The following is a 16,827-nucleotide window of genomic DNA, read 5'->3' as shown; positions in this document are numbered from 1 at the left end:
AAATAGGTAAGTTCATGGAGGTCCCAGTGTTTGCCAAGTAGAAAATCTTGGTTTTAAGTGCAATCCTTTATTTAGGCAATGGAATTTAATTCTCTTTATAATGAGAGGGTTGTGTGCAGCCTAAATGTGATCATTAAGCGGCCAAGTCACCTGAAGAACAGGAAAGTTAGTTTGAGTTAAGGCCAGGAAGGAAATATTGGTGTGGGGAGAAGAGATGAAAACAAGGGATGGGTAGAAGTTGTGGTGAAGCATTTCCTGAGCACAAAACTGATCCTTCCTAATCACAGCATCAGCCCAGCAGGGTTGTGCCTGCCTTGAAAGCTCATGCAAATAGGAATTCCTGGTGGTGTTGGATACTCTGAAACAGAGGGGCATGGGTATCTCCTGGACTGATCTTTTTCTTCTTATGGAAATATTGTGGTATAACTTACTTCATCAATTATGTTACCCCTCCATAAATCTTAATTAGTTCCTGCTGCTTTCAAATGCATTGTGTTTTACAGACTATTGTAGCCACTCTTGATCTCAACTATGAAACTCCAAAGTTCTTGTACAGGCAGCAGTGTGAGAGTCATTCTGTGGAAGAGATTCAGATGATAAAAATTATTTATTGTTTTCTTCATAATAGGTGAAATTTATGTCCCTTGGAAATTACTTTGGTATTAGCACAGGAAGCTGCATAGCCTCTATCCTGTCTCAGTCCCAATCAGAGTAATGGTATGCACACAACTTTAGAGGAAATTCAAAGTTATAAAGAAATACAGATATAGCTTCTCTCACCTCTTCTGAATAAACAAGATTGCATAGTTCATGTGCCTTTCTTGTTGCCTTCTGAGGCTTAGAAATATCTTTCTCACAAAAGCTGGTCTGGCATGATCCAAGAAGTGGCCTTTAGAGATAATGCTGAAATAAATTCCACCAACAAGATTTGCTTTTGTTTCGTTTGGGTTTTTTTTTTTAGTTGGTTGGTTGTTGTTTTTGTTGTTTTGATTTGGGCTTGTTGTTGTTGTTTTTGTGGGGTAGTAGTGGTGTATAAATCCCTTAAATGGCAATTTTATTCCAGAGCTTTATTTTCTTTACTTTGTGATTACTCTTTGCTTTTTTCTTTTGGAGTGTGCGAGTGAGGACACAAAGTTCGTTTCTGTTATCTCTCTCATAACATTCTGGCAATGTAAAGATTCTTAAGTAGAAATCAGAATTTAGGTAAAGGACTAGGCTCACAGTCTGTTTTTAAACATGCAGTGAACAAGACTTGGACTGTCTGGTTCCCTGAGCTTCTTCATGAACGTTTAGTTGCATCTCTCTGAGTCTTCCCCTCCCCTCAGCTTAATTTATTGCCAGAACATTTCACCCTCCCACATACTCTTCCTTCCAGGTCAGTGCTGCGTGGCATAAAGTGAACAAATGTGTGCAGTCTTCACAATCTTTGTGTGACACCCTGCTTCGCCACCTTCCCACTTTTCAAGCTGTTGCCATTCATGGCTATGTGCAATCCTGCCACTCAGTCAGCTGGTGATTTCGAGTCCTGTTGAATTTTGGAAGGGATTGTGCTCCTAAATCTCCTAAATTCCACCCTTACTCTTAACTTAAGCGTTTTAAAATAGCAATTGGCCTTGTGTTGTTTGTTGGTGTTCTTTGGTGCAGCACTGCATCTCTACTTGGTTTTACAAATTTGTTTCTCTCCAGAGGAAACTGCTGCTTTTCTTAAATCCTTGGATTTTTTTTTCTGTCGTTCTTCACAGAAATTTACTCTTTATAAACGAATTTGGATAAAATTAAGTAGCATTCCAAATATTTTCCTCTTAGTCTCTCTAGAACATTTCCTCACAGATCCAGAACATCCTTGGCCTAGGTATTAATATTTAATTTCCTTTGTTTCCCTCACAAGGCGTTACTAAGCACTTTCTGTTATTTATACATTCCCTTTGGGTTTTTTTCTCATCTGATGAGCCAGACATCTCTGTCCCCAGTTCCACTGTTCTTACACATGCTGGTCTCTTCTGACTGGTTGATCTTTCTCTGTGAATATACCAGGAGAGCATAGAGCCCCGTGGCTCCTCCTGGTCTTTGGGCTACCCAGCTATTAAAATTCTGTAAATTCAATGACCTCACTTTCCAGTGTACTCCAACAGCTGTTTTTCCTGAGCAATGTTCCTCCCTCCACCCCTATCCATCACTGTACAGGCACGAAAGTGTTTATATTCCATATGTCTGGTTCTGTCCGCCCTAAAAGGATGAAGCAGATTTAATTTCCTCTCTGTAATCGGTCCTTTTCCCCTCTTGTTTCTCAGCTGTTGCTCGGTGTCTCTTACTTACACATGTCTGGGTGAATTTCTGGCCTGTTGTAGTTGGGTTTTAGGAGTCTTGTGGAAGTGTTTTGCTGCTGCATGTGGTGTTCATTGATACCTCTGAAAATACCTACAAACAACTGAAACAACACTGAATTTCTGTGTAAATTTATGTTTTCAGTTCAGGATCTGAAACTGATTTTTTTTCTCCTGGATGGATCCCTAAATTTTGTTTCTGTGGAGGTATCTCAAACATGTTATGTGCTACACAGGATTCAATGAAACTTGGAATTTAATTTTGCTTCTGTGGTGGGTTTTCATGGTGTGTTTTCTTTGTACATTTTTTTCCCCAGTGTGTGACCTCAGGGTATGCAGGGGAATCAGGCTAAATTTTCATGACTGTGTTGCCTTGCTCTTTTGGCTGAGATAGTAACTCCCAGATTTGTTGGCAGACTCATTTATCCCAGTCTTTGAGACTGTAATCTGGATGAAGTTTTAGGGGTGACAACCCCTAAATCCCTGACCAGGCATTTTGGTGTTTCAGGTGCTCTGGAAATTCCCGTGGAGGGATACAGTGAGACTTGCTTGTGTGTTCCTACCAGAGTGCTGCAGTAATTTAGATACAACTGTGTTGATAAATCATTTATCCCGCTTTCCTTTCAACTTCTGGAATTCTGGGTGTAAAAACACTCTTCTGTACTAAGGAAAGATAATGCCTTTTAGATCCATAGGTGCTGACAAGGGTTGCACTATTTGTTGGCCTATTTATTTGTCCTGTGCAGGTAATTTTGTAGGTAGATGACATATGTGAAATCTTAAAATTGAGATTTGCAGCGTTGCTCTTTCCATTGTTATCTGTAGCAATCACTGTTAATTTTTGCCTCTTGGCATGACTGTAGGTGTCCTTCATTTTATCTCAGATCATCCTATGCTGTTATATTGTTTTTGGAGTTGCACAGTGAAGTCCTTCCATTTGTTTTGAATACAATTAGTTTTTAAAAAGGAATCTCAGTGTTTTGGGTGTGGGCTTTTTTTGTTTGTTTGATTGTTTCAAATGAGTCAGGGCTAAGTGTTCATTTTCTTCCCTTTCACTGCATATATGAATGTGCTTTATTTTCTTGTGCTGCCTCAAGGCTATTTAGTGAAAATAAAAAGCGCCTTTTTTCCTTAAAATGTGAATGGTACTTCCTGGTGTTTAATTTTTCTTAACTTCCCTTCCAATTGTGTTTATTCGCTGCTGTTGTGTTTTTACACATGCTTAATACAAATTTTCTTAAATCTTCCCTTTGCTAATTTAAAATGTTTTCTGCTTTCTGACTTTGTAGGCTTTTAGGGCCTTTTTTTTTTACTTTTTAGACATGGATGGCTAAACCCTCTTCTCGCTCTAGGCCAAGGCTGTTGACACTTTATCAGAGTGCTCCCAGCCCTTTGTGCTTGGGGGTGCAGGAAAAAGAAGAGGTGGAACTCGCATTGTGTAGGGCCATGACTCAGTTTTTGGGTCAGCTCTGAAGGAAAAACTCTGCTCCTTCATTCTCCAGCCCAGCATCCTGTTGTTGGGGCAGCACCTCCAAAATGTGTCTGGAACGTCAGCCCACTCTTCCAGCAGGAATAGAGCAAGGAAAAATGCAGTTTTTAAAGCAGTGCTGCTGCTCCGTGACTGTGGATTTGCCACCCCTGACCTTTCTCTAAGACACCTCTTTTGAAAAAGTAAATTTAAGAAAAAGAAAAAAATGCCCAAAAGCTCACCCCCATCCACTATTTGTCACTTTTTGCTGGCAGTTTGCTCTGTGCTATGTGCCAGAATGCATTTCTAGAGGCAAGCTGGGGCTGTTCCACTGCCTCTGCTGGTTTGGGAGTGGGCACGATGGGGGTGAGGCTCAGTGAACCCAGTGGAAAACTTCCCATGCCTTCAGTCAGCTTTGGGCTCAGCCCAGGGTGTTCCTGGCTGCACCTTCGTGCCAGGAGAGCTGTCTGGCAAAGCTGGTTCTCAGACACCAACAGAAGTTCTATGCACATGTGTTAATCCTGAGTGTTTTCCTTCAGGAAGTGCTAAATCTTGCACTTGCAGCAAGTGTAATGAAAGAATTTGGCAAGGGAAAATGCAAAGAGTACACTAGGCTGTGCATGCTACCATTGTTCAAGGGTACAACTCACTGGAGAAACTATTTGGATGGCTTTTTTGTATTCCTGTAAACACTATTACTCTTTTAAAAGTGCAATGGAGCAATATACTGGAAACTGCGAGGTGGCCAGTGTGAAAGGTACAATTTTCTTCTGCTATTCCTGATGACAAGGAAAGCTACTTGATGTGTTTTTCGTTTGTTTTGTTTTGGTTTTGTGTGTGGGAATTGACATGAAACTATCTACTTCTGCAGTTTTCACATACCAGATTCCACAGGGCTGTGTAAATAACTGATGGAAAGTTCTAAAGCTGGAATAATAGACACCAGATGATAGGAGGAGTAAAAACATCTGAAGTACAGTAGATCTTGCGGACAACAGCAGAACTTCCTTCTCCTGAAAAGAATAGTTTTTAAACCTGTAGCTTTCTTAGCCTCTGGGCTGTCTTAACTTCTGGGGCTTTGGTCAGGAACACTGGTGATGTGATGGAAATTTTTGATCCTTTCTTCCTGAGGAGGAGAACAAGTAAGCCACAAAGCGGACTTCAATACCCTAAAAGTAATTTGACTAGTACACATTAAAAAAAAAACCCACCAAGCACCCTTTTTGAAATGCTATGAACTTTCTTTTTGGGCTGTCTTACCCTTGCTGGGAGATCTGTCTGACTGTGTTTCGAGCTTTTAGAATCACTGAACGTGGTAGCTCAGAGAAGTGGGTCAGCAAATCCCCTCTCGAGCCCTCAAGGTTCTGTTCCAAAGGAGGGTGAGCACACAGTTGCTGCCTTTGAGAGAAAAGAGACTTCTGCAGAGGGTTTACAGTTCCTCAGACCTGTCCTGTGCCAAAGTAAAGGATGTGGGGAGCCTGCTTCAAACCCGAGGGAAGGAAAGCCTTGACATTTAAACAGGTGGAGCTCACTGTGATCCCTCCTGGTGAACAAACGTGCTGTAGAGGTGGTGGAAGCAAGAGGTGATAAATGCTGCGTTGTAATCCAGCCTCACTCCGCTCATGGGGCTTGGATGAGAAAAACAAAACCAAATTTCATTAATTTTACCAGAATTTTTAATGTCTCTGCCTTTCTCTTTGCTATGTACACCTGGTGGTGAAGCCAGGGGAGCCTGGAGACATTTACCTTCCGTGTCTGTTTTGTTTTGGGGTTTGGATTGGTTTTTTAAATTGTCCTTATTTGTTACTCATTGCTGGGGCATGTGTAACCCCCGCCTGTGTTAGTGGGAAAAGAAAGCAAGCATTTTGCTCTTTTGAAGACAGGTGGAGAAGTCCCCACACTCAGTGTTGTAAAGGCCTGTTTGCCTTTTGTTTCCCCGTACTAATTGGTTGGAATGGATGGTGTTGAGTTCCCACAGATGTGTGTCTCTTAGGGAATTCTTATATATCTAGCCTTAGGGAATTCAGCTTTGGAAAATGAAGTACACATCAAAGCAGGAGGTGGCTGGTACAGTTTGTGTCCTGACTTCCCTCCCACCTCCCCCTCTTTCCTTGCTTTTTCCCCCCCCTTCTAGAAAGCTTAGGAAAAGAGCCTTTTGTCTTCTATTCAGGAAAATTGCGCTGAAATTCATCTGTGCTTTATTCATCTGCTTTGATTTGTGCCATTCATGGGCAGCTGTGGGTTATGTAGAACAAAGCAGATGAATTCCTAACCTCCACATTCAAGCAGTGTGTTTGGAAAGGTTCAACACCACCCCCCCTCCCCCCACACTCCTTTTTTGGGGTATCCAACCAACATATTACAGCTTTCAGTTTCAGTACTGAGACGTCTCTGGACTCTGCTCCTCCTGCCATTAAAACTGTGTGGCAGAGGTCTGCTGGCTTGTAGAAGGGATGTGTCTTCAGAGATCTCTTTTCTCAGTGTAGCAAAAACAGTGGTTTGAAAGTTTGCTTTATTGGAATTTGTGATTAAACATCCTTTTTTTCCAATGATGATTTAATTTATAACATCATCGGCATGAGTAGGGAAGGATATCCATTTATTTTTCTTTTTTTTTCCCTTTTTTTTTCCATATAGCTAGATTATTTACATATATCCTGTGCCAGATCTTCACCTCATGTGAACTGGCATGAGATATTTGAGAGGATCTGGTCTGATTTATATGCCAAACACATAAAACATTTGGCAGCATGATTAATGGGTTTTGCCTTCACAAATTAAGTGTCTTAAAATCAGGCTTCTTTTCAAACTAGTTTAATTTAAATGTGTGTCACTCCTTTCCTCCCCGAATCAGATCTAAAAAAGCATAATTTATATTGCTCGCCTTATAAATTGTAGAATACACATTAAATTAGATTAAGAAGTGCTGCACCTCTTAATCCTTTCAGAAAGCAGGATTAGTTTCATAACCAACAGCTTGATCAACCCCCTCCAAAAGCCAGTAGGTTCTGGATCAGGCATCATCAAACCTTTTTTAGATCTGTTGATCCACCTGGAATAACAACTTCTCTCTGTTTCCCTGCAGACTCTTCGTACTCGGAGCCCCCTGATGTTCAGCAGCAGTTGAACCACTACCAGTCTGCAGCCTTGGCCAGGAACAACAACAACATCAGCCCAATCCCACTTTCTGGGAGTGCTGCAGGAGTGGAAAAAGCAGAAGCCATCCTTAACTGTGAATTTTGCGAATTCTCCTCGGGTTACATTCAGAGCATCCGGCGCCACTACCGCGACAAGCACGGAGGGAAAAAGCTCTTCAAGTGCAAAGATTGTTCCTTTTATACAGGCTTTAAGTAAGTACTGTGCAAAACAGATGAACTCAACTTGTAAGGGTTTTTGGTTGTTTTTTTTTAGCACTTGAAAAGATTCCTGAGGTCTTTGAGAGCTGGCTGTAGCTAACAGGAACATGGCTGCTGCTGACCCGGGAGAGGGGTATAGGAAATGCCATGCCAGCTCACAGCAGCATCCATGTAATCCATTTTCTTCTCTCCTGCAGCAGCCGGTACCATCTGCTGCAGACAGAAGCACAGTGAGTCCTTGCAGTAGGTTTCAGAGTCACAGAATTTTTCAGGATGGAAAAGACCCTTAAGATCATCGAGTTAACCATTAACCCAGCACTGCCAAGCCTCACATTAAACTTTAGTGACACATCTGCACGTCTTCTAAATCCCTCCAGGGGTGGTGACTCAACCACTTTTCTGGGCAGCCTGTTCCCATCCCTTTCTGGGAAGAAATTTTTCCTTACATCCAATCTAAATGGCCTCTGGTGCAGCTTGAGGCCAACAGGTTCACAACATCCCTGTTGTCCGCTTGGCACAATCCTTCTTGCAAAGGTCATAAACTCTCCTTTTTTCCCCAAGTTCCAGACAAATCTCTCTGTTCAGCCAGGCTAGTCTCATCTTTTGGCACATGGAGTCAATCTGTTCTTGCACTTTTAGGATTTTCTACTTGGAGAATATCCAGTGGATTTCTTTGTCCTTCAGGATGCTCTTCCAGGGGACTTTCTCAGTCCCTTAACCACATCTTGGAACTATAAGGTAGCAGTCCTGCTGCACCCCTCCTTACTTTTCTGAGATTCTCTGAGAATCAAAAACTATCATTTCATGATCCCTTTGTCCTTAAGTGTGAAAATTTTCTCTGCAGAAATAATGTAATTTCCACTTGCAACCAGCATGAAACGTGGGACAGTCAAGTGTCCCACGGTGACGGGGAAATTTATATCACCTTACTGAAGATTACACCTTCTTGTGTAATCTTATTTTCTCCCCAATCTTTCTAGCTTAAATGATAAAAAGATGCTATTCTCTAGCATATCTGATATCGTACAGAGACATTTCAGAAAATCCAATTATTTAAATGTAAAGGCTCAGTGGCCTGTATGTTTGTGTGTGTGTGTGTTTTAGCTGCTCTTCTGTAGGAAAAGAGAAGAAAGCACCTGTGCAATTCATCATTTCCTCCTGATGTGCTGGGCCCTTGAGTGTAACACCCCCAGCTGACATTTGAGGTCTTAAACTTGTTAAGAGTAACAGTAAACAGTAGGACTGGATCAAGGGGAGGAAATGTTGAAGGAAGTTTTGAGCACAAATCTGAAAGAACCCATATGGGAACAGACTCTAGTTACATGTCTCTACCCTTTCTTGATTCACCTTTGCTCTCCCCATGTTAAAATCGTGATTGCTCTCTCTCTTAAATACTACTAGAAATTTACAGGTCCAATCTGTGTCTTGCAAGTACCATTTTCTTTCATCTTGGTATTATGAAATAAGTCATTCAACAGTAATTTAAACACGTTCATGGCAGCGTATTTTCTGCCTTAAAAAAGGAGAGAAGGAGGCAAAAAAGAGCCCCAAAAGCATACCAATCCCCTCTTCAAGCCACCCTAGAAATGAAAAGTATGACAGCAGTGAGGAAAGTTCATAGAAATATATCTGCAGAATTCAGTGATTGCTGGATTGGATCCAAAGCCACTTTTTACTCTAGTTCAATGTGTCAAGCCCTTTAGGTTTTGCATTGCTTTAGGAAAATATTACCAAGTGCCCCAAGTTTAGAGACAGCTCTGATTTCAGTAGTTGGGCTTGTGGTTAGATGGATGTAGAGTTAATCTTCTGTTATGTGTATCTCTTGTAACTTCTGAGTATGCAGCCAGTGTAATGCCAGCATGAAATGTTTGGTTCAGAAGTACTGTGAAGTATTCATTCATTCTTCCACACTAATAAATACAGTATTCTAAGTCTTGGGGTTTCAGATCATTACAGCTGATGCTTTGCAAGTTAAACCACTCAGTGCCAAACTCACTATGAATACAAACCCCTTTTGTACCCACAATCTAAACAGTTTAGCTGGTTAAATCAAGATGGTTAAGGATGTTTTCTGCCTGAAATAAGTTTGTCCTCCCCTCTGGAAGTCCAGAACAGTTGATGGATTTTTTTTCAACTTGCTGAAAATTTAACCTTCACCGGAGAAAGCTCACTGGACGTTTCAGCCTGAAGACAGATAATGAGCATGAAGGATGGGAATTCTTCTGCTATCTGAACTATAGCAATGTGACCATATGGAGCAGCCCATGCAGCAGAATATCTTGTCACCATGAGTGTTTGTTGCTTTGAGGGGTAGGAGCCCTGCAGATTCCTCTGCTCATGTGTCGCTCATGTGAGCAGCCCCTCTGCAGGGCCGTGCGGACAGGGCTGAGTGGCATCTGCACCTTTTTACACCACACATCCCTTATGGAGCTGTGTGACACCTCCTGACTGCTCCCACTGTCTCCCTTCCTCTCTCACAGATCTGCTTTTACTATGCACGTGGAGGCTGGGCATTCGGCAGTCCCCGAGGAAGGACCCAAAGACCTTCGCTGCCCTCTCTGTCTCTACCACACCAAATACAAACGCAACATGATTGACCACATAGTTCTGCACAGAGGTAACAGCGTCCGTGTCCGTGTCTGTCCTGTCAGGGGAGTGCTGCACAGGGCCCTGGCCTGCTTTCATTCAATATTTCAGACGGGTTTCAATCAATTTTTCCTCTCTCTCTACACGAGGACCAGTATGTTGAAGGAGTCACAAGCCCTTGGTTATCTTCTTTGTTTCATTTCTATGAGATGCATCTGATTTGTTTCCTGTGAAATTCGAAGTTTGCCAGCGCTGAAATAGGGCATATTTGGGATAGTTTTTAAGCTTTTCCTCAAGAGAGGTGAGCAGCCATCAGACACCTGTTCAGCAAGAGTTGCCCTAATTCACAATATTGATCTAGGCCAGAGTTGTACCCTGCCCATGTCCTTGTTATATTAAAGGCCTTGTTACCATAAACTTACCCAAAAGGTTTATCAGCCAACCACAGAGGCCTCAAAATATCCCTTGATAAATTCCTTGAGTGTTTTCTCCTTGGTGTTCTTAGGAACAAAATAATTATCTAATTTGTTCCTTTACTGTAAAACTCCTTTTCTGTCTACATCTCTCAATTTTTAAATTTTTTTTTGAGCCTGCTAAAAGTGGGATTAGGGATTTCTATAATCTATTAACTGTGGGCTTGCTAGCTCAGAAGAGACAGCAGTTTGGGCTCTGTGGGCTGGGATTCCTGCCCACAGCTATCACACTTGATGCTTGTGGATGGTCTGTTGGCTGCCGAAATCCAAACCCATGTGTTGGGATGGCACTCTGCCTGTGTGCAGGTTGGGCAGAATTTCACAGTGGGGTACTGGTGGTGAGCAAACACAGGTTTTGCATGCCATCTTTTTCCTGGAGGAGATTCTGGTGTGACAAGTGCTGTCGTGATTCCTTGTAGCATACCACTTCTCAGTGCTGGTAGCTCCAAGTCCTTCCCATACCGGTGCAGTAAGCTTGGCAGAATTCAGATTTCTTTCTGCTAGCAGGGCTGGTCTGAGAGAACATCTGGGGAAATGACCTGTCAGTGATTCAGAAAGCACATTACATCCCTGCCATATTTACTTTTAAGGGTTTGGCCGATGCTTTAGCTTTTACTTCCTGACTTCGAAGGTGTTGCTGTGTCAGATTTTGCCCGGTTTGCTCCATCTTTTGGCCATGCCAGGGCTCCAGCAGACAGTGCCAGACCTTTAAAACAGGGGAAACTGGATGGGTTTCAGGGTGTTTTTCATCATGCATAGGTTTGGTATTGGGAATGTCCAGTTGCAGAGGTGAAAGAGTGCTTCATGAGCTCAAGCAGCTCCACGGCTTGTGCAGAGCTGTTGCTGCCCATTTGAAAGGAGGTTGTCACCTCCTGGGTGAGTGAAACCGTGGATCTTTTCTTCTGCAGAAGTTGCTTCAGTTGCACAAACCAACCTCAAAGAGTTTTTGCTGCTGAAACAAACGTTATGGCAAAAGGACATAATGGTCTACGCACCACAGTGCTGGCAGGCAAAAAAACAGAGTAAAAGAAGTTTTAATGCAAATAGGATTATAGATGCTAAAGAGTCTCAGAGACCACAAAAGAGGGTTTTTTGACATCATATATCCAGGGTTCGTAGAGTTATTTCTGGTGCATATATCCAGCTAAAAAACACCCCTCTCTTGTTGTGTTTAATTGTTTGGAAGCTGAAGCAGGCGGTTTTGACAAGATTTAACGTGCACTGAACGAAAGGCTGAGGGATAGTCAATGTTGTCTGAGATAGCCTTCCTGTTTTATGACCATTGCATTGGCAAAGCAAGGGCATAACCCTGAGCTGCGGCCCAAGAAAATTAGTTTTGAGGTAGATGGGGTGGTGCAGTACGTAAAATCAGGAGTGAAGGATTCGATCCACTCATAGTTAATGTTCCTTTTGTGCAAAAGGCATGTTTACAGATGCATGACTCTTACATTACTTCCAAGTTGCTGCACCCCTAATCCTTGGTGAAACAGCATGTGCTTGAAATGGAGAATATATTTGCCTCCTAATGAGTGGCTATGGAGGCTGAATTTCACAGGGTTAAAGCAATATCAGCTCGCAGCCTGAATGCCTAGGGAGAGAAAAAAAAATAAGGCAAGAAATTTGCTTTCCATGAAGAAGGAGAGGTTCCAAGAGCTTCTCTCATGTACCATCTGCCCCTGATCAGTGTCAGGGCAGTTCAACCTCCCTTCTGTGGGTACAGATGGAGCACAGACTCATTACAGGTGTCCTGTCCCAGGGGGCTGACACAGCCAGAGGCTGCTGCAGGGCAGCAAGGAGAAGTTTGGCTCTCTAGTTCTTCTGGTCTTTATGACAGGCAAGAAGAGACAGGGAATTTCTGATCCAGCAGCATGTTAGCCTTTAATCTACGCTGGACAATACAATTAGTGTGTCACAGAATCAATTAGGTTGGAAAAGAGCTCTGAGACCATCTGTGGTCTGAGTCCAACCTGTGACCAGTCCCCACCTTGTCCCCAATCCAGAGCACTGAATGCTACCTCCAGGTGTTCCTTGGATGCCTCCAAGGATGGAGACTCCCACACCTCCCTGGGCAGCCCCTTCCAATGCCTGGCCACCTTTTCTCCTGATATTATCCTTTCCAGTAGCATTCCCCTCATGCGTTTTGAAGTATATTGGTGTTTTTTCCAGGGCTGAATGCAACATACCAAGTTCACTGTTGGCCTTACTTTTAAATCCTTGGGCATTTTTCTTCCTTATCCTTCCGTTAGAGAACTAGTGATTTTCATAAGACCCATATGTTTTGAAAGTAACCTTTAAGATGAATTTTCAGATTTACCTACCTCCCCAAAGGCTTCCTTGCTATAGATCCTAATTCCTTGCACATGCTTTTTTCTGGCATTTTCCATTGTACATACAACTTCACTGATACACGGAGAACCCTTGTGCAATGCTTGCTTTTGGCTACTGGAATGCAAATGCTACTTGTTCTGTGAGTGTAGTTTGGATTTCCAGGCAAAAATGTATATTTTCAAAACCCAAGATGACCAAGTAATTGGTCTGTGTCTAGATAGTAGGACTGCTTTTTTTTTGGTTTACCTTTGAGAGAAGGAAGCGATTTTATATGCTTTGGTGTGTTGCTGAACAAAGATTTCTCCTTACAACTCAGGACTAATAAAGTCTTGAGCTCTCTCATGCCTTGAGCAAAAAAATGTATGTCTGCTTTGACTTATAGTACTGATAATAGCTAGTCATTAATATCCTTTCAATTAATTCCCTGATACAATTACCTTGAATATTCCAGTCTAGTGGAAGGATTCGATTTCTTAAACCAAGATGATGCTTTTGTTAGGTGTTTATTTTGATGTTAATTTTTTAATTACTGCTCTTGCAAAACTGTTCCACAAGTCAGGACATCTTTTTGTGAGGCGTCTGCAATAGTCTTTGGTTAGACATTGATGAGCTCTGAAGAAGTCTTAGGGGGTAAAGAAGTTTTTCAATTTTTGTACGGGGCTTCATGGTTTGCTGTAGTTTTGTTGGTTATCCAGACATGATAATTGCATTCTAAATGAGTAGTTAAATAATCAGGGCTTTGCAGGGGCAATCTGGAGGTGAGGGCATCACCTTAAGAAATTTAACATTCCAGGTCCAGGCAGCCCTGCAAGTTCTGAAATCATAGCTTGGAGGAATCTCACTGACAGGAATACATCATGCAAAAGCTGTAAATGATTTCCTGAAATTGAAATTTTTCAATCTAGAGTTGATATTTGTGTCGATTTTGCTCTTCTTTTACTGTGTTGCCTTTGATTTGGGAGCTCTGTGTATGGTTGTGAGGTGATAGGTTTTGTTCATGTGAAGAAGAGAATGCTGCCTTACTTCAGACCGGTAGATTTAAAGTTTTAAACCATTGCGTGTTTTAGCTTTTTAAATCTGTGCCAGGTGTTAGAAGAAAAGTGAATGTTAAAATATTTTAATTAGTATTTCTATTCTTGAAAACTTCACTTGGCTTTTCCACTTCTGAAGCTGGCTGTGTCACTTACTTCTGAGACTCCAAAAGCAAACAGCTGCAACAACCTTCTAAAAAGTTTTTCTAGTGATCTCAGCACCACGGCTTTAAATTCTGCAGTGACTAAAACCCCTATTCTCTCCTCCCCTGTTTTCATTCTGAATGGCCACTATTTGGTTTCTTTATAGTGAGAGAATCTGTTGTTGGTGTAGGAAAGAATCACAAGTCTTTGGGTGTTTTTTTTTGTTTGTTTGGGTTTTTTTGTTGGGTTTTTTTTGGGGCGTTTTTTGTTTGTTTGTTTGGGGGGGTTTTGTGGGGTTTTTTTTGTTTTGGTTTTTTGGTTAAGGCATAGCTTTGGGGAAAACTTCAAAAAGAGGAAGTTATGAGATAAGTTTTGTGCTCAGGGAGAAGCTGAGCAGGATGGAATATTTTGTTGAGCTGCAGAGAAAAAGTCTTACTGTAAAGGGAGTGTGTGTTTCTGTAGTTGTCTTTGGATGTAATTTTACCCTCCTCACTAGAAGAAAGGGCCCGTTGGCTCAGATCCATGTGTGCACTGCCACGTCTCACATTCCTTCAGCCTTCATGTCTACCATAAGAGATTCAGGCCTTTTTTTTTTTTTTTTTTTTGCTCCTGTCGTTGGGGATGAGCCTGGCTGAGGAGGATCAAAACTCTCCTTTAGTCTGCAGCCCATAAGGAGGAGCAGTGCTAAGTTTCAAGTGTTCAAGCTCAAAATGCCAGTTTGGGTAACAAAAGCCCTAATGAGGATCTGCTGGTGACCCTCAGCTGAACGGTCAGATTTGGGGTTTCTCTTGTGTGCACAGCGTGGAGGGAACCACAGTGGATGAGTGTTGAGGCACATCGGATTCTGGCTGTGTCAAATGACCGAAATTAATTGCTGCTCTGTTAAACATCACTGCTTTGTTAGAGGGAGTGCAGAGTTTAAAAACTCAGCAAGAGCATTTTCAGTACATCATGCATGCAGAGCTTTCTGAAAGCTCTGGGTAGGTCGGGAAGTTTTCTGCTGCTGGCTGAACTTGCACAGCTTTTTTCCAGGGAGAGGTGCTGCCTTGCTCACCTTCTCAGTCCCCAGAGGGCAGGTTTAGGGTGTGATGGTGAGGACACCAGCTCCAATTTATGCAGAACCAGCAGCGTGTGATGCTTGGGGAAGCACACCCTGCAGCTCCCCTGTTTATTACTTCCCTAGAAGCAGTTCCCAGCTGCTGTCAAGCTCTGAACAAAAACACACTTTTTGCCCTTGGCTGATTTATGGGCTGGTTTTGTGTTCCTAGGCTCTGCTCCTCTGACTCATAGATGGAGTCTCACTTATCCCAAAACCTTCCATTGCCATCCTCTTCACCCAGTCGCCAGGCACCTGCGTTTGTAGCTTTTGGAGATTAACCCTGCCCTGGCAGGGAGGATTGTTTTCCTGGTGTCGTTAAGTGAATGTTGTGCTGTCCCCACAGAGGAGAGGGTCGTTCCCATTGAGGTCTGCCGTTCCAAGCTGTCCAAGTACCTGCAGGGAGTCGTGTTCCGCTGTGACAAGTGTACCTTTACCTGCTCCAGTGACGAGAGCTTGCAGCAGCACATAGAGAAGCACAATGAACTGAAACCTTACAAATGCCAACTCTGCTACTATGAGACCAAACACACAGAGGAGCTGGATGCTCACCTTCGAGATGAGCACAAGGTAGGACCCAATTAGTTTTAATTTGTGGCAATCTAGTTTTTGCAAATACTGATTGGTTTATTTGCATGCCTGACTAGCCAACTTGACACCGGGGTTATTTTTTTCCTCTCCCTCCCCAAATCTGAAAACTAATCCCATGTTGCACTTCCCTTTCTCATTTTTCTTTTTTTTTTTTTTTTCTTCAGAAACGGAAAAATAGTTGTTTCTGAAGCATCTCAGATTGATCAGAATTGGCAAACTGCAGCATGCAGAGTGTGATTATTTGGAAAAGGCTCCTGTGTATGCTGAGTTTATTTAAAGGGGGTTGGGGTATGGGTCGTGGAACAATACCAAGGCAGTGTGATTCGGCCCCTGTAAAAGGCAGGAGATTCCAAGCACAGGATTGCTCTGGTAACTTCAGCAGCCTGACATGCCGCGCATATTTTAATAACAAAGAGATCCATACATCCCCGTTTACATTTAACAAGGGAAAGATAAACAGCAAGTCTAACCAGGTCCTCAGTTAGGACTGCTTTGGTTTTTGTGGATTACCTGAGTGCATACCAGGTCCAGCCTTTGAGAAGTCATTAAAGGCTTTCCACAGAGTGTTAGCTTTGAATTTCTGTCGCTGAGAAACGTTTAAGTTCTAGAACTGAGATGTGTTTTGGAATATTTCCTAGAGTGCTTCCTTGGCAGGTTTCCAGGGGAGGCAGCTATATGCCTTCACCTGTTGGAGCTTAGCTGCCCAAGGTCCTCACTAAAAGCTTCATTGACTGAATGACTTTTCCTTAAAGCCAAATATATATGCAAGGTATTAGCAGCAGAAGTCCTAGGGAAAAAAAAAAAAAAAAACCACAACACCAAAAAACAAAAAAACACACACAAAAAACAACTTTTCATGCTTGAAAAATATTTGGCCATCTTATAAAACCAAACTTGGTTAATTTAAGTTGGCATGCTAGGCTCCTCTGCCATCTTTATTACTCCTGGAGAGTCTTCTGCAATTCAAATGGTACAGAAGGAGTTCCACAGCTCCTGGTCATCACAGCAACGTGCCAGGTGTATCCAGGAGGAACTGTTGCTTGGGTTTTTTTGACACAGTGCATCAGGCTGGGAAGATTATTCCTTTCACTTAGCTCTCCCTTCTGATCTGGACCTGCAGTGGTGGTCCTGGTAGTTTAGGGCATCGCTTCCCCTTTGTTTGTGGGTAAATTATACCTCTCCAATTTATGTCTTAAGTTCTGGGCTCAGAAATACCCAGGTTATATATTGCACCCTAGGAAGAGTTCCTTTACATGATCTTAGTTGAACCAAGTGCCTTGCATGTGGTCGTTTGTGTAAACCTCTGTGGATGATGTGTTAAGTTAGAGAATCTCACCGCAACTGTCTGTAACCCGGCACTAAGAATCTTCACACCTCTACATTCAGGATACTTTGCTATTTGTATGTATCCCACGGCCTGCTTCGCATCC

At 42.5% G+C, this 16,827-nt stretch overlaps 1 protein-coding gene across 4 annotated transcripts in view; it reads left to right on the top strand.

Annotated features, from left to right (window-relative positions):
• ZNF462 (zinc finger protein 462) overlaps nt 1–16,827 on the top strand; it is a 90,987-nt gene that overhangs the window by 63,941 nt on the left and 10,219 nt on the right. For all 4 annotated transcript variants that reach the window (XM_088156472.1, XM_014883842.2, XM_014883836.2 and 1 more), the window contains 3 exons: nt 6,878–7,142; nt 9,629–9,765; nt 15,153–15,376. In XM_088156472.1, the coding sequence (XP_088012598.1) occupies nt 6,878–7,142; nt 9,629–9,765; nt 15,153–15,376 (626 nt within the window). The remainder of the gene's footprint in view (nt 1–6,877; nt 7,143–9,628; nt 9,766–15,152; nt 15,377–16,827) is intronic.

This window comes from Sturnus vulgaris, chromosome Z, assembly GCF_052056855.1.
Source record: "Sturnus vulgaris isolate bStuVul1 chromosome Z, bStuVul1.hap1, whole genome shotgun sequence".
Taxonomy (NCBI): Eukaryota; Metazoa; Chordata; class Aves; order Passeriformes; family Sturnidae; genus Sturnus; species Sturnus vulgaris.
The sequence above is the reverse complement of the archived record's forward strand: the minus strand, read 5'-3'. Positions and strand labels throughout refer to the sequence as shown.